Source organism: Electrona antarctica, assembly GCF_951216825.1.
Source record: "Electrona antarctica genome assembly, chromosome: 22".
In the NCBI taxonomy this organism is placed as follows: domain Eukaryota; kingdom Metazoa; phylum Chordata; class Actinopteri; order Myctophiformes; family Myctophidae; genus Electrona; species Electrona antarctica.
The window spans coordinates 13,253,943-13,276,235 of NC_136805.1; the positions used below are offsets into that span (position 1 = coordinate 13,253,943).

General features: G+C 43.2%; 1 protein-coding gene across 1 annotated transcript in view; it reads right to left on the reverse strand.

The window, feature by feature from the left end:
• ryr2a (ryanodine receptor 2a (cardiac)) overlaps nt 1-22,293 on the reverse strand; it is a gene marked incomplete at its 5' end in the record, with an annotated part of 316,463 nt that overhangs the window by 42,945 nt on the left and 251,225 nt on the right. The window contains 14 exons of the mRNA XM_079492228.1: nt 546-690; nt 1,397-1,464; nt 4,533-4,868; nt 5,812-6,018; nt 7,222-7,494; nt 7,956-8,171; nt 8,574-8,728; nt 9,102-9,260; nt 10,895-10,976; nt 11,820-11,924; nt 14,078-14,206; nt 14,456-14,544; nt 16,133-16,213; nt 22,161-22,234. Of these exons, the coding sequence (XP_079348354.1) occupies nt 546-690; nt 1,397-1,464; nt 4,533-4,868; nt 5,812-6,018; nt 7,222-7,494; nt 7,956-8,171; nt 8,574-8,728; nt 9,102-9,260; nt 10,895-10,976; nt 11,820-11,924; nt 14,078-14,206; nt 14,456-14,544; nt 16,133-16,213; nt 22,161-22,234 (2,119 nt within the window). The remainder of the gene's footprint in view (nt 1-545; nt 691-1,396; nt 1,465-4,532; nt 4,869-5,811; nt 6,019-7,221; nt 7,495-7,955; nt 8,172-8,573; nt 8,729-9,101; nt 9,261-10,894; nt 10,977-11,819; nt 11,925-14,077; nt 14,207-14,455; nt 14,545-16,132; nt 16,214-22,160; nt 22,235-22,293) is intronic.

The following is a 22,293-nucleotide window of genomic DNA, read 5'->3' on the forward strand; positions in this document are numbered from 1 at the left end:
TTTAGCTATTGGAAAATAGCAGATCTACAAGCTCATAGCGCGCCACCGAGTGGCGCGCTACGAGCTTGTAGGTCTGCTATTTTTGAAAAATCGAATAACGACTGACATAGAAACATAGCTTTTTCAGAAAACTGTCAGGATGTAGAAGACATTTTTAGAATCTGATCTCAGGTCAAAAAGTGCACTATGGACTATGTAAAAATTTATATGCGAGTCCATATGAATGCAAAAATAGCATGCATACTTGAATACTTGCAGATTGTGTCAATACATGCATGTGGTGTATACTGTACAGTACAGTATATGTTTTCTTTGTTATTTTGCTGCTACAATTTCTGAGGAACCAGAACAAAAGTATTTCTCTTACAGTATACTATCTAGATGCAACAATCAACAGACCTTGAATCTGGAGTGAGTGAGTGAGTACAGGTGTGTGTGAGTGTGTGTGTGTGTGTGTGTGTGTGTGTGTGTGTGTGTGTGTGTGTGTGTGTGTGTGTGTGTGTGTGTGTGAGTGTGAGTGTGCATGCTTGTATCAGCTCTGCTACCAGTAGCTTCCTCTGGTAGGCGATGATCTTCTTCCAGAAGGCAGACTCCTGCAGGTCCGGTTCACTGGAGGTGTGATGCTGTCTGACCTTCGGCTTGGCTTTCTCGTCCTTCTGCGGCTTGGCCTGCTTCTCTCCGCCCTCGCCCCTGAAACCGGCATACACAAACACACGAGAGTAGGTTATATGGATCAGACCGATATATTGGTCATTAAATGTTTTAGCAGTAATGCAGCCGATGTGTCCCAATTTCTTATGCATTGTCAACATATCCATCCCCATTATTGTGGGGGTGTCACTCAGCTATTTTTTTTAAATTTGCTAATAGGGCATAAAGGACAACTTCACCCATTTTAAACCTACAGGTATCTTCATATAACTGGTCCTCACTAATTATAATATGGTACCATTTATGTATACTGTGGTGAAAGCTTGAGCTGCATAGCAACAGTTGCTAATCTATTTGGATTGGCATTGGACAATACAATAGCTTTTTGGGGTGGGATCTAGCGAATGGCTAATTACATGAAGATAGGTTGAAAATGGGTGAAGTCTTCCTTTAAGTCGTATAGAAATAAACTTAGTTAAACGTCCTCAAATAGAAACTTTAATCAATTTTATTAGAAAATGTAGTCTCGGACTCTCCAAAATCATGATTGGACTAAAAAGTCTGGCATCGGTCGGGCTCTACACGAGAGCCTTTTGTCACAAACGTTGCCAGCAATAATGGGTATTATTATCTGTGTTTATTGCACGGAACAAAGACATTTTAGAGAGAGGCCAGTAATTGGGATCATTCGAGGCGGAACACCTGAATACAGAAGGAGAATGTAAACTGTGTGCACGACACGTACTCTGCTTTCTCAGGTTCACACTTTGTCTCTTCGCTGGTTTCCTTCTCCTCGGAGGAAGAGCTCTTCGACTGAAATAGAAGACGGATCGTTAGCGAGGACCGCGAGAGACCCCGTTCGGGGGGATTTGCCAAACACTTTGTTGTTTCTCCGTACGTTATGTTGCAAGTGTCATGCATGCAAATAGGTCGGGGGCCTAGGGGAAGGGGGGTTTAACCCATTCAGGCCTGACGTCGAAATAAAAATAAAAAAGTTTTCTAAATAATGACAATTTTCGGAAAGATTTGAGGCACATTTTAACGATTTTTCAAAAATAGCAGACCTACAAGTTCATAGCGCGCCACTCGGTGGCGCGCTATGAGCTTGTAGATCTGCTATTTTTCAATAGCTAAATTATAACAATGTTTAAAACACCAAAAGGGGTTCCCACCCAAAATGGGTTAATGGTTAATGTGGTTAAACGCTAACGTGACATGGATGCGTTCCAGGTCTCAATGGATTAATCATCTATCTGCAGATTCAAGCCCACAAGCTGTGTGCCTCCCAGGCTCGTAGACAACAGCTGCATTATGTGGCGTCATTTATAACCGCAACGCCATGTTTGCCAGAGGATAGTCATTTGTCACAGTGTGGATTACATTTAAAAACGTAACAAAGAATCTTTACCAACAACAACTTGACAGGGCTTTGTCATCAATATACTGTATTTTATAGCTAAAACAATAAATATGTATTATATGCGTGTTGGGTGCTTGTAGAATAGTTTTGTGGCAGCCCCCGGACCCTGAAGAATGACATGGAGACATGTGGCACTCTGCATCATGTTAATGTGCATCCATGATGAACACAGCCACACACTGAGGGCAGTAATGGCACCGCCAACTGAGAGAGCAATGGACTGGAGACATGAGAGGATCGACGGAGAGACGGCGCCATGCTGGGGAGCTAAGGAGGGAAAGAGGGAGCGAGGAGAGAGAGAGAGAAGGGAAAGGGGGGTGGGGTTCATGTAAGGGAGGAGGAAGTTAAGTGTGACCAGACCATAGAGTCACAGATCAAAGAGAAACGGAAATGGACTGAAGCTTCTCTCACACCCCGACGCATCGAGACGCATCGGATCACCTTTCGACCCGACACAGCATCTACCTGGGGCAGACCCATCAAATCGTTCTAACGTGCCAGAGATTAGCTGCTCAAGGACACACACACGGTGTGTGTGTGTGTGTGTGTGTGTGTGTGGTGTGGTGTGGTGTGGTGTGGTGTGGTGTGGTGTGGTGTGGTGTGGTGTGGTGTGGACAACGATGGACTTCCAAGGAGGAGGGAGGAGGGTGTGTGTGTGTGTGTGTGTGTTTGTGTGTGTGGGGGGGGATCTATTACTTTAGAGTCTGTTCTAAAGTAATAGCCTATCTTGTGGATTGTTCAACAAAAAACAATAAAAAGCCACCCCAGGCCAGTGCTAGGAGCCAGTCCATTCATCATCAGAGTGTAAAACAGTAGCAGGTGGGTTAAACCCACAGCTGTAGCAGAAGCTCACATTTCGCGACACAGTAGTTTTAGTGTAGCTTATGGCAGTTTTACTGTTTTCTTGAAGCACCAGTAACTCTAAAGGCTAGATTAGATTAAGAAAACAAAACAAGTGAATAACTCTCCTCCTGCAACAGTAAAGTGCCACAGTAATATACCAGTAAGACGCCCTGAGGGCGAGAAGCGCACACGCATCTGCCTGGTTGATGACAGACGGCAGACTGCTGGGCGAGCACTGGCGTTTTGGCTTGGGGGGTCAGATCAACATATGGAATGAATTCTGTACTGGCCATTTATGGAGCATGTCTCGAGTGTACAGGGTTTGATGAGGTCAGATCAACATATGGAATGTCAGAGCAGGAAGGACGGGTGGGGAAGAATCAACATATGGAATGTCAGAACAGGTCAGCTCCATATATGTAGATCTAAGGGTTTGAGGTCAGATGTAGAGTTACTGGCCGGCTCCATATATGCAGATCTAGGTGATGATCCAGTCTTCTCCATGTATGGTTATCCAGGGTTAGATGAGGTAAGGTGAGGTATATCTTCATATATGGAGATGGCCATATATGGTGGTGTGGCGTGTCACGAGGCGTGACCATATATGGAGGCATGATGTCACAAGGCGTGACGATATATGGAGGCGTGATGTCACATGGCGTGACCATATATGGAGGTGCAGGTTTTCATAGTAAATGCGACCTACAGTCCCAATAACTAGAGCGGTGCCCATTGGGCACTGGCCTACTTGGAACGATGCAAGTTGGAAATGCATGCCCCACCCCGTTATTATGTCTGTGTCCCTTTTATGCCCATATATGGAGTTCTTTGTCAGGTATGCCCAAATATGGAGTCTATGCAGATGTCAGAATGATGTCAGAACAGGCCAGCTACATGGAGTACCCTTCCACCCATCTGTTTGTGTCCCTTTTATGCCCATATATAGAGATTTCTGTATGTGCCTCTGTGTCCCTTTTTTCCTATATATGGAGTTCAGTGTCAGGCATGCCCAAATGCCTCTGGACAACCGTGGGTCCGACCAGAGCCATCTAATAGAAGAGTTACGATGTTGAGGGGGCAGAAACCGAGCTCTCGAGCGCTGTTCATGCAGCCTGAACTGAGACAAGCTGGAGTTGGAAATACATTGTTTTCAACGAGGGCGGCACAAATAAGAGCTATTTTAAGCATGTGTGCAACATGACAACTGTTTTAAAGTATTGTACAGTAACAACTAAAGTCTCTTTAATGTTTATGTTGTACGATTACCACAAAACAATCTAAAATGAAGGGATTTAAGATCATTAAAGCAGGGCTGTTGCCTGGGTCCAATGCATTTCTGCCTACTTCCGGTCCCAGTTGGTTATCCCCATGCTCAATAGAAGTCTATGTAGGAGATCCGCCATTGGACTGACCCCACCTATGCTCCTAATGCTCCACTTTCCACTATTAATAAAGGCAAAAAGCCCCCAAACTTGCACACAAACAATTTTATAAAAAATAAATAAGAGATTAAAAAGATGAGACAAAGAAGAGGTGCGAAAGTAAGTAAACACAGTCAATGACTCTGACTCTACCGGTTTAATTGCGTGTGAACCAAGCGACCAGTTTTGCATCTCACCTGGTGCCTCCGTCGGAGCTCAGGTGAGGGTGAGATAGCCGTAGCCGGGGTGGCCGGCGACACGGGGGGCGATGACGCGGTGGCGGCCGGGGCGTTGAGCATTTCGGTCAGGCTGGCGGTGGGGTTGTGCGGGGCGATCTTGAACTGCCCGCCCTCCTTTCTCAGGTCCAGCCCGAAGATGTCCGATAAGAGCTCGGTCTCGTCCGGGTTGATGGCCAGGTCGGCCAGGTCCTCCTCTGGGTTGGGACGTTCTGGAGCCCTCTTCTCGCCTTCCTCTCCCTCGCCTCTCGCCTCGTCCCCGGTGGGGTCTGGCATGGCCGCCAGCAGCTCTGACACCTCAGGACGAGGACAAAAAAAAAAGAAGAAAAAAAGATGCCAGCATGATACTGAATTAATTTGATTTCAGTTGGTTGTGCATTCCAAAATAAAGAACAAAAATGTTAAATGTCAGAAAGGATTCTCACTGTATGTAATTTTACAACATCTTTATGTACCTCTGGTAACTATCTGTCACGATCCGTGACCTGTTCTGTCTCTCTGCTGTGTTTTCTGGGTTTTTAGTTAAGAGTTTTACTTTACACTTTTACAGTACCTTGTATTTTGTAGTATCCAGTGTCTCTTGGTTTCCTGTGTTGCCCATGTTTACCTGCCTTGTCTAACCCTGTGATTAGTGTAGTCTTCTCCACCTGTGTCCTGTTAGTCTCCCAGCCAATCCCTGTGTTGATTTGTCTGTTGTATTCACCTTTGTCCAGTTAGTCCATGTATATTTATATTTCCCTTGTTTTTTCAGTTCCTTGCTGGTTCGTTGTTTATATGTTGCCTGTGAGTATTTGTAACCAGTTTCCTTGTTTGTTTCAATCCCCTAGTTTTCCCAGTATAGCTTTCCCAGTATTCCTTGTGTGCCTATAGTGTTCTACTGCCTCTACCGTTTTTGACCTGGCCTGTACCTGGATTTAGATTTTGCCTGCTCCTCCTGTTTGTTTTGCAATAAACCACTGAACCTGACTTTCCCTGCCTCTGCCTCTCATCCTGCATTTGGGTCCTACACTAAACCTGACTCACACCGTGACACTATTGATATTTTGCGTACTGGTGATAAATCTATATACAAGTAACTGCTAATAAATTATGTAGACTTTTGAAATAAACACTATCAAAATATTGATTCATAATTTCATAATATCAGTTATATCATACTAATTTGTAACAATATGGCCATTACTTCCTACCGGGCCACATGCAGTCTGCATGTGGCCCGGTATGCAGTATGCATCTCTACCTTCATGGTCTTGGCTCCTTCGACCAGGCTGCCTCCCAGGAAGGTGTTGTATATGATTCGGCAGAAGCCTCTGGCCACGCTGAAGGCCACGTGGAGAAGCCCGACCAGGACCGTCCAGTAGAAGGAGATCATGGTCATCACCAGGTCTTTCACTGTCATCTTCTTCATCCTCTTTACCTGCTTTTTTAGGCTCTTCATAGACAGAACCTACCAGAGAGGAAAGACGTGGAAAGCATAATATGCAGCATATGCCATGAGTCTTAAACATAACTGCAGCTTTGCACGATTCAAACTAAAATTTAGACTGACTAGTGGGCTACCAGAATGTCCATTAAACTCCAACTCCCTCTCTGTGTCATTCCTTGGCTTTATTGGTGACATAAAAGATGAATAGAGCAAGCATGTGTTCTAGCTCCTTCCTTCCCTTCCAACCATATAGATCCAAGCAGACTGTGTTCTAGCTCCTTCCTTCCCTTCCAACCATACAGATCCAGACTGTGTTCTAGCTCCTTCCCTCCCTTCCAACCATACAGATCCAAGCTCCCAGAACCAAGACTTTGTCAGGCTTTCGGGTCCATCAAAACGCCACTGAGCAACTTCCATTGAAATGAATAGCGGGGGGCGCCGGGCGGGGCTGTCGCTCCTCGTCCGCCCTCTAGAATATATATATAACTATGTACAGATCATGGTTTCCATGGAACACGACTGTAAAATGCTATTATATTATATTACACCTGCTATGATTGCTATTGTTGCTATTATAGTTGTTCCTAGTGTTGTTGCTGCTGCTTGTATCACTGTTTCTCTGTCGTTCTCCCCCCTCCCTCTCTCTGTCGTTCTCCCCCCTCCCTCTGTCGTTCTCCCACCTCCCTCTCTCTGTCGTTCTCCCCCCTCCCTCTCTCTGTCGTTCTCCCCCCTCCCTCTGTCGTTCTCCCCCCTCCCTCTCTCTGTCGTTCTCCCCCCTCCCTCCCTCTCTCTTTCCCTTCGACATGGTCTAGTTGTTGGCCGCTCACCCTAGACTAGAGTCTGGTTCTGCCTGAGGTTTCTTCCCATCAAAGGGGAGTTTTTCCATTGACGTCACAAAAAGGCTTGCTCAGGGTGGGGGGGGGGGGGGGGGGGCAACCAAGACCCCAGAACGGCTGGCCAACGTTGAAGCTCGCGAGCCTATTGGTCAACGCTGGAACTGCAGGCGGGCCCGTGCATATAGCACGAGGGCACCCCGCGCAGCTGGGGTTTAACATTGAACGCTCGTTTGCACTTCCGCATCTGAAATGAATAGCAGGGGGCGGGGTCGTTGGTCCCGGTCCGTTCTCTATCCTTTATGACTCTATGGGGCCAACGGGTCTCTGCTCTATGTCTTGAAGCAAGCCATTCATCCTTCCAGTACAGTAGCCTTCCAGTCTACTGTACCTTCATCAGCAGCATAATGTTGTATCTCAGAGCGAGCAGCGCCGTCCGGACTGTGGTGACGGAGAAGAAGCCCATCTCTGGGTTCTCCTCTTCCGGCTTCTCTCGTTCGCTCTCCTCCTTTATGGCAGAGCGCTCCCCGGCATCTGACATCTGGGCCGCCAGCTGCATCTCAAAAATGGTGTCCTCGCAAAAGTTGACGAACAGCTCCATCTTTTCCTTCTCCCCGCCCTCATTCACAACGTCGAATATAAACTGACGCTTCGACTCTTTGACCTGCAGAAAGGTTGTGGGAGCAGTCAAGGTTAAAAGCAAAATATATGACAGAGCAGAACTGTGGTGAAGGGTGCAGTATAACCAAATGGTACAGTATCTAGAGTCGACTCACCTCTGGACACACAGTGGTGAACCAACCTACAGCATCAGCCTATTAGTAACTTTAACACAGAAAGTACATCCACCTACTGTAATCCCAATTCTGAAGCCTTGCCTCCTAAATGATAATTTCACTAAGACAAATATTTACGTTTCTTCCGAGGTATTTACTGGATGATGCTTTGTGAATCCCACGAGTTATCAGGTCATTAAGAAGAACATTATTTTAAGATTAATAACTCCATCAATAAGTCAGTCACTTATTCATGACGACATGAAGGTAAGGACTTACTGTAGTACCCCCCTATATGAGTTCTTAAAATGACAACCAATGACACTTCATGCATTCCTTCGACCTTTACCTGTGGTTTCTCCCACTGTGTTCTACTGGACTCGCTGATCTCAAAGTAAACCCTCTCGATGCGCTTGGCACTGCCCATGATCTCGATTCTGCCCAGATAGGGCTGGAAGTAGTTGAGCACGCTGTCAGCCAGCTGCAAGAAGGTCTGCAGGCGCGTGTCTTGAGGCATGTGCTCCGACAGGTTGGTTAGAAGAACTGCCACATTGAAGCCAATGTCCTTTAGAAGCACAGGTTCACAAGTTAAAGAAATAATAAAGTTAGGGGATTATGTTATGTAAATCAGTGGTTCACCAAGTTTTTTGGGTTCAGGGCTCACTTGAAAAGTGTCAAAAGTGTTTGCGGCCCATCAATATTTAAGTGGTCAGATGGATGGGCCGCGTGCATTTTCAGAGCATGCCTATTCGTGTTCCAGACTTGGATCAATGGAATTAACATTAAGTTCCTATTTATCGGTATCACAATGAAAACAAAATGTTCTGTTATTGTGGTATATTAACATAAAATCGTATAGCGTTTTGTCAATTAGTTGGGAGACCCACTTGCAATATCTTCACTGCCCATCACAGGTTGAGAACCACCGATTATTATTCTCCAAAGGACCCAGACCCATTATTATTACCTTGGCTGGCTCGTGGAATCGCTCGACAAACTCCTCATAGTCCAGCAGTTCATTCTCGTCAGTTTCAGCGCAGGAGAGCAGGAACTCTGTCTCAGACTGGGTGTAGTGCTTGTGACTCTCCATTGCCTTGTGGAAGTCCCTCTTAGAGATAACACCTGTGAATTCATCACATTATCATTATCATCATCACATCATCTCTGTCGGGTGGAGACCTTGTTTGTCTGTTTGAGTGGATCCAATGCCGTTATTATTTGGTCACAAGCTCTTATTAATACTTTTCAGTGGTTCAATATTTATAAAATCCACTTATCCACTTTCAATTAAAATACAAGATCTGCATATTATGCAGATCTACAAGCTCACTACAGCAGGTTGTATCATGATATATGTTCTGAGCTTGTAGGTCGGACAAGTAATTTCATTTATGAAAAAAATAAAATTTGATATACAAGGGTTCTGCCAGCGACAATATTCCCAGTAATTTTGCATGAGTTGGGAGGCCGTCCAGAAAAAAAGAGAATGTCTTGCCTTTTGCATCTGGATCATATTCCTTGAAGGCGTCGGAGGACGTGAGGTCTTTGAGTTTGAGGAACATGTCGAAGAACTTGAGGATCATCTCCACATTGTTGGAGGACTCCACCAACATGTCCACCATCTGTTTGCCAATAGTCCCGTTTACCACATTACCTGGACAGACAAGAACATGGAAGTGAAGTGTTTTGCTCTTATCCAGATCTGTGTTAGAGCAGGTTTCTTGCTTAAGCCATAACATTTGTATATTGGACATTGTTTCTTGATATAGGATAATGGAATACCAAAACACTCGCCCCCAACACAAAGTCACCTATGGCACACATCCGGCAACCTCGGAACGTTCTCCACCTGGTATCCCTAAAGGTAACCTCAGTTAGAGCCGAATAAAAGTCGTTCGGCTCTGTTGAGCCTACAATGTGACGTCATTTGAGGTTCGGGGGGCGGGTACCGTCCTAAAGTCGGCTCTTCGGTGCTACTGAAAATTTCTGACGAGCCGAAATAATTTCGGCACTACAGCGCCGAAACAGCGGTAAAATAGGAGTATGAATCGGCCCTTAGCCCGTTCATTGAATTTAGAGGGGAGAGCGAGTGCATTTTCCGGCAGCGGACTCACCCGCGGAGTCTCCACTAATTGCAACAGCAGTCAGCCTACCCCAAACCCTAACCACATGCACGACGCAACGCATGTCGGACCAACGTACTGCCGCGGAACAGAGCGGCAGTGGAGTGTTATAATCCACCCAACTTTCCTGGCAGCGCTGCAGCTGTTACCAGCAGTTGCGGCGTCTGGAGCGGCGGCGGCCGAACGGAGCTGTCTGTTATCGGCAGTTGCGGCACCTGGAAAACGGAGTGGCCGAAACGGAGTGGCCCCTCCCCCCGGCAGCGCCGCATCTCATTGCCGCTGCCGGAGAATGCACTCGCTCTTTCTGGGATTTAGATTTCCCCAGACACATCAGTTAGGCAGATCTCTGATCTACGTGAGACTACCGGTTATCTGACTTTCTTTTTCCTTTGTTTATTCTTTCTCTATACTATTCTCTATTTTTGAAACTGCAGAAAAAGTTGAGGTTAAGGACACTTTATTAGGACAAGTGGGGTTATGTCACTGAGAGCATTTGTAGCTCTCATTTCCTGCCTGATTACATTCCTGCACAGACCACCTGACATTAGAGCACAGAATTCAGACAGGGCTCTATAATTATGTGTCCTAATGGATATGTATTCTTAGAGGCATCATTTGCATTACAAATAGACATAATGATGCCTTATTATACAAGCTTGGCCTTATATTCGCCCAGGACCAATTCAAGGACAATAATTATAATGATTTGCTTTTTCGTACAGGTTCTATACTACTTCGAATGAACAATGAATGAGGACAGAAGCCGGACCAATCACGTAATCGTAAATAAGTCTTCACATTTAGTTTTAACCATCTAGTAACAAAGGACAATTCAGATATTGCCATTGTCCATTACAGAAATAATAATAATATATACAGAACAATTAGAAAGTAGGGTGTCTAACATTTGCAGTCCAATTGACTATGGTTGGAAAGCTGTCGTAAGCAGGGGGTCCCCAGCTAAACAAAATGACAGTTATAGGAACCAAATGGACCTGTAAAATACACTCCCACAGTTAAATGCATAGAGAAACGTGCAGTGTAGATTGGGGTCCCAGAGATAAAAGTCATATCAAATGGGGGTCCGTAGCCTAATGCATATCAAACTGGGGGTCCTTGAAATAAAAATGGTTGAGAATCCCTTTAGTCATAAAGACAGACGTACCCTCCAGCATGGACAGCAGCATGACCACCATGTCCTTCTGCAGGTCCATCAACTCTTTCAGTAACTCTATCTGACTGGAGTCCTGCATGGAAACACAAAGGTTAAAGTCAGAGAAAGCATCGTCTGTTCATAGATATGGCGATCTAACCAATACCACACCATCTAGCAAGTCTGCCGCTATGTAACCTGTATCCTGTGGTTCTATCTGTTGTGTGAAGAGGACACTTGTGTTAACACTTAGACCGCTATCATTTATTGAAAAATTAGGATCTAATTCACGCCAGCATTTTTTTAATTTGAGCTCTTATTTTGAAAATCCGCCATTTCCGGTCCACAACCGGTAGTCCTACGTTAGGAGTTTTCACACAGCTGGATGGGCCTTGTTTACACTGTGAATCCAGGCCGGAGCTCCGGAGAGCTCTAGATTGTCAGCTCTGTGCCGTCAAAGAAACGCTGTTTTGACCAAAAATGCCATCTGGGACAAGGAATAGGAGTTACAGGCGATTGAAAGAAATGGATAGAATGGATGCTTATGGCGACGACGATCTAAGATGGGCGATCCAGTTCTGTGCTAACAACACAGCTAGCTAACCGGCTAACGTGAGTAGCATTTTGGCTCGAGCAATCGAACGCGCTATAAAAGCTCAATTGCCGGAGGCCGTCGGCAATGGCGATAAGCGTCACTATCAAAATTAGGCTTCAATTGACTTTAATCGTCGGCAATGGCGCGGAGGGTGTTAATGATGACCCTTCAACATGTACTCTGGGATGCCATGTTTTATGGAGGCTGTATCCTACATAAAACATGTGCTGAAATGTTTTATGTTTTTATGAACAAACAGAACAAACTAGACTCCTGATCAGATTGAAAACAATAGGATTCAGACATCATACGGGCCTTTCCTTCTAACTCTGCTGAACTCACCTGAGACAGTTTCATTTGCATATGAGCGAAGACGTGCAAGAAGCCCACCACAGCATCCCACAGGCGACTGTGTGCCAAGCTCTGCTGGTTGCCAGTGCACGGGCCCTATGACAGACACAGTTACCAGATTAGAGGTGGAATAGTTCATCAAACTAATAGATTTAATAGATTTAAAATAGCAAGTGAGTGATAAGTGAGGTTTTTTTTTTTTATGTTTTTTTTTTTGTGGCTTTCGCCTTTATTTTATATATTTTATGGAGGGACAGACAGTAGGCTGACAGGAAATGGGGAGAGAGATGGGGGGAAAGACATGCAGTAAAGGCCGTCGGGATCGGGAGTCGAACCCGCGGCACACTGCCAGACTGGATTGCCAGCCAAGGTGCCTTGGACCACTGAGCCATGGCCCAGGCCGTGATAAGTGAGTTTAAGCCAGACAAAAAACAACTGTGATTTATTTTTTCATGTTGATTCGTAACGAACGAAAATACATCTCATGGATGCAACTGGGACGTATCCTCAGTGATGTATCCCAAGGTCATCGGGGTTTCGGGTCTCGCGAACATCATACCCCTCACTCAGGTGACCCAGCCGGGGTGATCAAGACCCGACTTACGTCCCAGTAGCTACCCTCGATCAGACCCACTAGGGAAAGACCAGGGCCACACAATCCGTTGGAACCACTCCGGAACTACTATGCCGGGACTGAGAGGTACAATTCTGGCATGTGGAGGGACTACTAGGCTCTGTGGGTTGCCTCCTGTCCGGGCCCCTCCTACGTCTCACCAGGTCCACTCCTGCTCTCACCAGGAGTACAGCGAGGACCTGTGCGTTGCACCAGACTCCCAGCACCAGACACTTCATTCAGGAGTGGTGGATTCTTGAGCCGCAATGGTTCTGCAGGCTCCACCTGGGCAATGGTAGCACTGCAGGCTCCACTTGCGGCTCGAATGGCCCTCCTAAAGGCCTCATCGAAGGTCTTTGGGCTTCCTCCTCACGGAGGATGCAGGCTGGGGCGCTAACCCATACTGCTCCCGGGGTGCCGTCTACATTCCGGCTGTCACCAGTCTCTCCAGCACCAGACACTTCATTCAGGAGTGGTGGATAATAATTAATATAATAAAGAATATATATAGTTAAAAAGAAACGTTTAAAGAACGCGTCTTGAGATTAATTATTAATGAATTATAAAAGTAATCAATTGAATAATCTCTAAGGAAATAATCAATAGTTGCAGTTATTTGACTCATTTCCGATACAGTAATCATTGCTGGTTCTCTCAACAGAGACCTGAGGAGAAACGCAATCAATTCATTTTGTCATTGATTGCACTTGTTTGACTCATCCAGAACTAAAATCAATACATTGTAAGAGGGGAACAACAGCCACAACAACCAGCATCCAGCATGCCCCAACTGCAAGAGGATACAAAAACATGTTAGGTGATGGAGCTGTCTGTGTCTCTGCTGGTCATCTCTCAAGTCGTCGATATTAATGCATTTTAAAAAGATTTTCTTCTGGGCTTCACAGATTGGTCTGGGACAAATATCGTAAAGAGCAATGTTGTAAAAATAAATTCTCTGGTCTGGTGCCAGAGGGAATACAAATATGCACAACTTCATAGTCACGGCTTACATAACAGTGTTACAAGACAATTCTGTATTGCGTAATTTACGCTCCGTCATACGAGTGTCACAGACCAAAAATAGCCGATTTATAAGCTCACATGTCGCTTTCATAATGCCACGTGGGCCTAAAGATTGTCTATCTTTCGATCTTTCGCCTGGGCCGTGGCTCAGTGGTCCAGGCACCTTGGCCGGTAGCCCGAGTCTGGCAGTGTGCCGCGGGTTCGACTCCCGATCCTGACGGCCTTTACTGCATGTCACTCCCCCATCTCTCTCCCCCATTTCCTGTCAGCCTACTGTCTGTCCCTCTATAAAAAAAATATAAAATAAAGGCGAAAGCCGCAAAAAAAACATAAAAAAAAAATTGTCTATGTTTCGGTCCTCGCCACCACCGTAAGATGAAATGTAAAATTAGTTGTGTGCCTTATTCAGTAATTATATATTGTGAAATGTGTTACCCGTTTTCTTTTATGCCACCACAATATTTTGCAAATAGTGATCACGACATTTATATGTACATGTTATCTCTTTGGTATGTTCCGTATGGGTGTGTCACATATATTGTCATATTATTTGATTTACTGTATACCCTGAAATCTTGAATAAACAAAACTGTGAAAAAAAAAAAAGTGTTACCTGTATGTACTCAGTGAGGGTGTTGAAGACCTGTTTGGCTACGTTGATAGCCTTGGAGAAGTTTCTCTGCCCTTGCTCATCAATAACCTCCTTCCCAGAATAGTACCAGTAGAAATCACTGATAGACTCCTGGAAGTGGACAGAAAGGGTTTAGAAACAAAACAGAAGAGGGTGTTTACGGAGGCAGTGAAGGGAGAGAGACAGGCAGGCAGTGAGGGACAGGCCAAGAGGAACGGAAATGAGGGAGAAACGGCAGAAAAGGAAAGAGAGAGAGAGAAAATGGAGATAAGGTGTCTAGACAAAACTCTTGAAATGTTCAAATCAATCATAGTCAACAAAATGATAATATGAATTTAACACTTGAATGAATAAACCAACCTGTACTCTGAGGAGGTAGTCGACGGTGGAGATGATGATGTTGACTGTAGTGTTATTCCCTGTCTGGGTTCTCAGGTAGTTCTGAAAGTCTTAAGAAACAATACTGAGTCTAAACTCTTCAAAGGACAAGACAAGAGCAAAATCTAAAATAAATTGGCAGTTGCATTCATTCCCTGTTTGTTGTGCCCAAAACATGTATTACTATATGAAATAAGTTGCTCACAGCAATTTCAATGATAACATTAAGTTGCAGTCCTATGTAGAGTAAAACAATGGTGATGATCGTTTATAGCTTCTAAAGAAAATGTTGATCAAACATAATCTGTATGGCACTGTAAACTGTCTGCTCACTTACTGACAGTGATTTAATTCAAATAGGACGTGTATGTGACTAATAATGAGTTGAACATGAAGGGCGATGCCGTTATCTGCAGCTACTGGACAAAAATCTGAAATTCTTGAGTTTACATTTTAATGTATAATGGAAAAGCTAAACATGGAAAAGCTAAAATGTTTAACTTCCAGATTGTATCTTTAAAGCTAATAAGCAATGAATACTTTCCTGTAATTACAAAACTGCTACACAAGAACAATGTCGGTACAAGAGAATCCCAAGAAAAATATTATCAACTAGCCAGTAAATAACTAAATGAGCATTGCGCTTGACCTGCACAGAGCAATTTCTTTCAGGGAACTTAGTGCAGTTGTTGGCAGCTCCACGTTCACATCCACTCATACAATCACACATTAATTTAATTCTCAGACCAATCACACATTCATTTCATTCTCAGAGTCAGACCACATCACTCATTTCATTCTCAGACCGCTCTATTTAATCTGGAAGTTTACACTACTCATCCCTGCTTGCTTTTGCTTCTGCTCATGCTGCTGCTGCTCTCAGCACTGCTGTCTTGCTCAAACACAGCATGCTGCTCACACGCCACCACCCAGCTACAGCACCACCTGTCCCTTTGGCTCTGCTGTTTTTATGCGGGGGGATTCCCTATGCCTATGGTTGGGCTTTATCAGAGTACCTAAAAGCAGATCAAATTCATCGCCAAACCATAATAAATATATTTCCTTTTTAAAAAAATATATATATAATTTTTTTATCCCACGATTTTGTAACCCATTTTCCCCCCCTGTGTCACACCCTCCGCCAACCTAGTCCCCATATATGGGGGACATGGGGAGAGCAACGGACTTGAACTCATGCTTCCTTCATGCCTGATTGTCCAAGTTGCTCCTTTACACCTGACAGGGGGGAGTTTCCCTGGTTGGACGTAGCGCGTGGAAGGAACACGTTATTCCAACCAGTTCCTTTCCCCTCCATCAGGCGCCCCGGCTGGCCAGGGGGAGGCAGTTTAGAGACCAGGATTACTGCATGTTTTTTGTGAGGGTACCTACCCTAGGGGACACGGGGAGAACATGCAAACTCCACACACATATTTCCCATTTTTATAGTCAATAAAAATATATTCTATCCATTCATGAGTTCTGAGACAGAATTTGTTTTACTTTTGTATCCCCGCCCTTGTACGCTCAATGGACGATGGTTGGCGATGAGTAAACAATGAGCTGGTGGATGTTTACAGCCGTAGACTCCAGTGCACCTTTTGGGAACGTCAGTGTTTCACATTAAAGCTTTAACTGGTGAGAAACCAAACTCAAACACACCTGAGTTGTGTCCTTCACACAGGAGCTGGAGGAAGCGGAAGAGGTCACATGTGAACTCATCATCCCGCATCACCTTCTCACCTGGCCAGAGAGAAGACCACCACACACACACACACACACACACACACACACACACACACACACACACACACACACACACACACACACACACACACACACACACACACACACACACACACACACACACACACACACACACACACACACACACACACACACACACACACACACACACACACACACACACACACACACACACACACACACACACACGAAAATACAGCAAAAGAGAGAGGGTGGCCAAAGAGGGAATGTACAGACAAAAACAGAGAAGAAAACAAAGGGAAAGGAAAGGAAGAATAGAGAGAGATGAAAAGAGTTTAACATTTAAAATTAGAGGGAATAAATGGAAGTTAATCAGCATTGTTTGGTTTCAGTCTCTGAAAGGTGTATGATGTAATACGTCATTCCTAAGGTACACAGTACACACACACACACACACACACACCACACGCACACACAGCCCGTGTATATTTTGCACGAGCCACACATTCATGGATTATGACAGGACAGCTACTGTTCATACATTAATGAGCAGCATTTTACAGCCAGGACTTGACTTAGGCAAGCCAGACTTGACTTACTCTAAGGCAAGTCAGACTTCACTTAGACAGACTTGCCGTAAGGCAAATAAGACTTGACTTAACCCATTAAAAGCACGTCACTTCGTGCCGCGCTATGAACTTGTAGATCTGCTATTTTTTGATCAATCGTGAAAATCTTTTAATACATATATTATTTTAGCAAACATTTTAACTAAAATCTTTGCTTCTGGGGTCCCTGGAACAAAATATTTTGAGATGGGGGTAAGTGGTAACCTGACTTCGCCAGATTGCGGCAGTATTGAGTTCACCAGTTCCCTCCTCCTGCCTGCATCTGGGATCTCTCAAGCAGAAACCATGAACCCGGAAGCAGCGGGACAAACATTTTGATATCTCCATAATAATTTCGAGTTGTAGTCTTGTTAGGTTGTTATGTTTACATTTGCGCAACACTTGTCTTAAGTCTCGCGTTGATCTCGCCTCTAGCGGCCTCATACAGCCGCATAACGCTCTGGACAGAATTGGACCGGAGTACATCATCTCTGCCTGAGAGTTCCCAGACTCTCCCTGCTGGCAGAATGCAAATGTAGTCCAACAGGGGGAGTGGTTGCACCAGGCTAGGTAAGTGACCAAATACATTTGGTTTCCTTGACATGACAAATTTTGAGAACCATTGACACAAACATGATTTTGAGAAAATTGTTTGAACTGGATTTAGAAACATTTTTTTAATTGGCCTCGGGTCTTAATGGGTTAAGGCAAGTCAGACTTGACTTGCTGTAAGGCAAAGAGGTAGACTTGATTTAAGGAAAGTCAGATTTGACTTTGACTGTGTTACAATGCTGCTTTAATGTTTAAGAGACTTTGACTGTGTTACAATGCTGCTTTAATGTTTAAGAGACAGAATGAATGTAAGAGGTGGATGAACATGTACGTATAGATTATTTCACTACAGTGATACAACCGTGTCAGTGACAGTGTGACAGTAGATACACTTGACTGTTGGAGAGAGAAATCTGTCGGTTCTTAAAACAGGCCTGAAAGTGCAACATGTTTCACAGCGTTTTCACGGTGCAAGCGCAGTTCTCTGACAAGTTCATAGTTCCACATTACATGGAGTGGCAATAAACCTGAAGAATTTCATTCCAAAATGAAACATTCGACTTTCAAATCTAACCATTATACGGTAGTTCTATCAATTCATATTCATTTGCACATATCCATCCCATGTCACTTTCTTGGAGCTAAACTATATATTTGAATTTATCTCTGAAAAAAGAAAACAACGGTTATGTATAGTTAATAATAGTTTGGGATTAAACTTTGCACTTGTTTGATAATTGGAAGATTATACAGTATATTTATATAATGCTGTATATGTAAAAAGGCACTTTCAAACATATTCTTTAAACAATGATACACCAGATGAGAAGAATATTAACACTTTGCACAAAAACAGTGAGACTATTTTAACTTGACATTTTCAGTTGTGTCTTTATGGATGTGGTAATGATTGACAAACTGTGTGGGGGAAAAAAAATCAAATCACTATTAATTTCTACTATAATATAATGCACTACCAAATCATAAATGGAAGATAAACACTAAATTGAAAAATAAATAAATACAATGGAAGATACACAAACACTAAACTGAAAAAAATAAATACAATACATGTAATATAATAACAAATAAAAACAAACAAAAAAAGTCACAACAAACTCATCAAAGAAGGGAAGAAAGAGTTGATCGAAAGACGGCTATTTCTGTGTGAAAAGTAAGCAAAGTACTTGGACATGGAACACACGACAATGACACCGACTACATCACAGGACACAGCTCGGCCAGTCAACGAGGGGGAGGGTTCAGAGAGGAGGGATATCTGTATATCTGAGAACGCCCCCCACCCCAATAGTTTGCACAGATCAGCGCAGACAACATAAGCCATTTTAAAATCCAAAATGCACCACTTACAAAGGGAGAGGGAAAGGAGAGATCGAGAGAAAACAAAAAGGGAGAATAAGACTCAGCAAAGAGATTAGATGGACAGACAAGAACAGATAGAATCCAAAGGGAGGAGAGATAGATACAAGTGAAAAGGCTAGAGAGACAGACAGATAAGGAACACTGCACAACAGACAACCATCAACACAATAACCATCTCCATAATCGAGACAGCACAACCAGCCAACTGGCACTAGCTAGAAGACCAGGCCCGCAGCAAGGGGTTGTGGGGGTGGGCGGAGGGGCGGAAGACTGCCACTTCAGACCAGCTCAAAATGCTACAAGATATCAGTTACATCAAGAATGTGCCAGATACTGTTCAAATCCTGAGGATAGACGGAATTTGAGTTAAACGGTGGGCGACCATGAACTACTGCGAACATCCTACCACTGCGGACTGAGAGCTTGTGTTGAGATTTAACATTTCGCAGCTCAGTCACGTCTTCATTATTACGCCTGATCAAATCCTCAGTTGTGGACTGTAGGCATTTTATGTATCACATCTGAAGACAAAATCCAAAAAGAAGGCTAGGATTCTATGTCATTAGGTTGTATGAAAAGGACAAACTCACAAAAAAAGACTAAAAGGAGATGTTAGCATCGTGCTACAGCAAAGAATAATACCACATTGAAGGAAGAACATAAAGCTGCTACGAAAACATAATGGGCTAAAGGTCAACGCTTTTAAGGCCCTTGCACGCAGAATCGCAGAAGTGGTCGTTGTTTTTTCTTCATTTTTTTCTTAACATATCTGAAAAACGAAGCAATACTGGGTTCAAGTGACTAGGTGTCATAGTGAGGTCATATTGTGTTTCCTTAACAATTCAGCTGTCCATTGTTTTTATGTGCGAAAACAAAATGTGACTCTGTGTGTAAGGGCCTTTAGGTTTACACTCAGGACCTGGACAGAACTGACACAGAAGCTAATCAACTGACCAAAGCGAGACAGAGAAAGAGAGAGAGAGACAGAACAACCCACAGACAACAAGAAAATGGCAGAAGGCATAATTACCACGCTCATTATTGATGACTGAGGAGGGGAGGACAGTACATTAAACAAAAAATAAGAGAAAACCAATAAGAAAAGGGAGAAAGAAAGAAAAAGCCAGAAGTCAAATAGATTACATAGAGCAAATCTGTTGTTTTTTTTGTTTTTTTGTTTTGTTTCAGAATTTTGTTGTTTGCTCAAATAGAAAGCTAAAACAAAGTGTTGTGCAGAAAGAGGAGAAAGTGGACTGACCGATTCAACAGCAGCCTGTACAACATACCATCACAGTTTATAAAAGGGTATTGTGACAAAAAAGTTGTTCATCTACCACAGACATGGAAATGCAAATACTGACTTGAACAAAGTTGGACTCCACACATTATACTTTATCCAAAAAATAATGAGACGTTTAAACGCAAAATTAAACTTTGAGAAAGAAAATGGGTGCATTATTTGGTGCATACACATTTATGGGAAAATTTTAAATGTAGAATAAATAGCATAGATGAATACATAAATAAACACACATCACAAGAAAAAGGAAAATAAATGAAGAATAGAAATAATATACATTGTTCTTACCAAGAGAATAAGCACAGTAACATTCTAAAATTGATCACTGACTTTGTCTACGTTTTAACTCCGTTTAATTATTTACCATCCAGAAACAAATAACTCAACATGGTGAATTATGTGCTCATTTTCATGGATGTACAGAAAACCTTTTTTGTCAATGTACCCTTTCAGAAAAACACACCACAAAATGTTCTTACCACATTATAAAAGGTCTTTGAAGGCCAATAATTAGAATTTCAAGTTGAAAACAAGATTTTAGTATTTGTGAACATTGGCAATATTGATACACATATATAGGGGGTAATAGACAAATCATAAGGACAAACACTTACATCAGTAAATTATACATGATTATGATGCATGTAAAGAACAAAAAGAAAACACATATTATTGTATTTCTATGTTATACAACTCATTAAAAGGTAATTAAAAAAAAGTACAAAGTAAGGACAAAAGATAAATAATGATGAGTTGACAAGGCTACCAAGAGCCTTTTCACATGCTGATTAAGATTGTATGGCAAAATGTTTGCTACATTTCATCTAACTAGCGGTATGTCTACAACCTCATCATAATTTCTACTATAGAGAACCGAAGTCTGACATCACTGCTGCTACTGGGTTCACAGAGTTTTTTTTCTATTGAAAATACTATAGGCTGATTTTAGATCATAAGAACTGTGTTCCAAAAATAAACCAATCAGCCCCGCAATTTTACTCATATGTATATTAGGCAACAAAGTCTTATGCACACCTGATATGCTCCGAGACGGGTGCGTAGGCAGGGCTCAATGCACTCAGAAAACAGTCAGGCATGCCTGAAGAAGGTCAGTGACCAAAACGTTGCCTAAGTGAAGTGAAGTGAAGAGTTGTACTTGAAATGTACTGTAATTCTGCAAACTGTTAATCAATCAATCAATCAATCAATCAATCAAAAGTTCGTATTGCAGGTGCAGGCGGTGTGAAATTACAAATTCATCCAAAGAGTAAGAAAATAAATTAATATTCTCCAAACACAGACTCAATCATAAATGTCACTGAGTTACATTCCTTGACAGTATTGCAGGGCTGATTTGCTTAAGATTCCCCTGTGGTATTTTCAATATAAAAAGTACTACTGACCCAGGGGTAGTGGGAGGAGTGACGTCAGGTCTTCGGTACTCTATAGAGTCTATAGAGTACCGAAGTATAGTATAGTATAGACGAATCCTTGGAGCGATGCCCTGTAGGCAGTCATAGCTGCAGTGTCGCTGTATTCAAGCGGCGACACCGCAGACATGGTTGCCGTTCTGCGGATTAGTCTATAGACAGCAGATCAGGAGTAGTCGATCTGTGTCAAAATAATATTCATTGGCCACTGAGCAATCTTGCCCAGCACAATGGAACCAAAAAGACCACCACAGAAATGGGAACCACGTACGTCTCTTGCAGGATAAAGCAAATGCATTTTTACAGGAGAACATTTTAGATTTTCATCTGCTGTCATCTTCACCAGACGTTTCTTGATTTCCCCTCCAAGTACTTGTACACACACTGGTTGTTGATGTGATTCCTCTTTTTTTGAAAACAATGGTTAACTAGCCACAGAAAGAAATGCCAACTGGTCTAAAGTGTGAACTCACTGTGAACTTAATTATACAGAGCCATAGACATAATATGACAGCTCCAGTGCAACTATATGTCAGATGTGTGGTACTTACGCCATCTCAAGGGAAAAACAAAGCAAAACAAACATCTTGTTCTGAATATTCCGCAATAAGATTTATTTGAGAAACCTGGTGCTGGCTTGAAGAAACATTATGAGTCAAGTTTAATGAGGTTTAGTTAGTGAATCCTACCTGATCCTTCCTCTGTCACCATGCCAAGACCCTCTGCTTTGTTCTGCCTCTCAAAGGCATTCAGGTCCAGGACGCTGAAGCACAAACAAATACACTCAAATTCACCTGTGGTGTGTTATACAGACCAACCTTT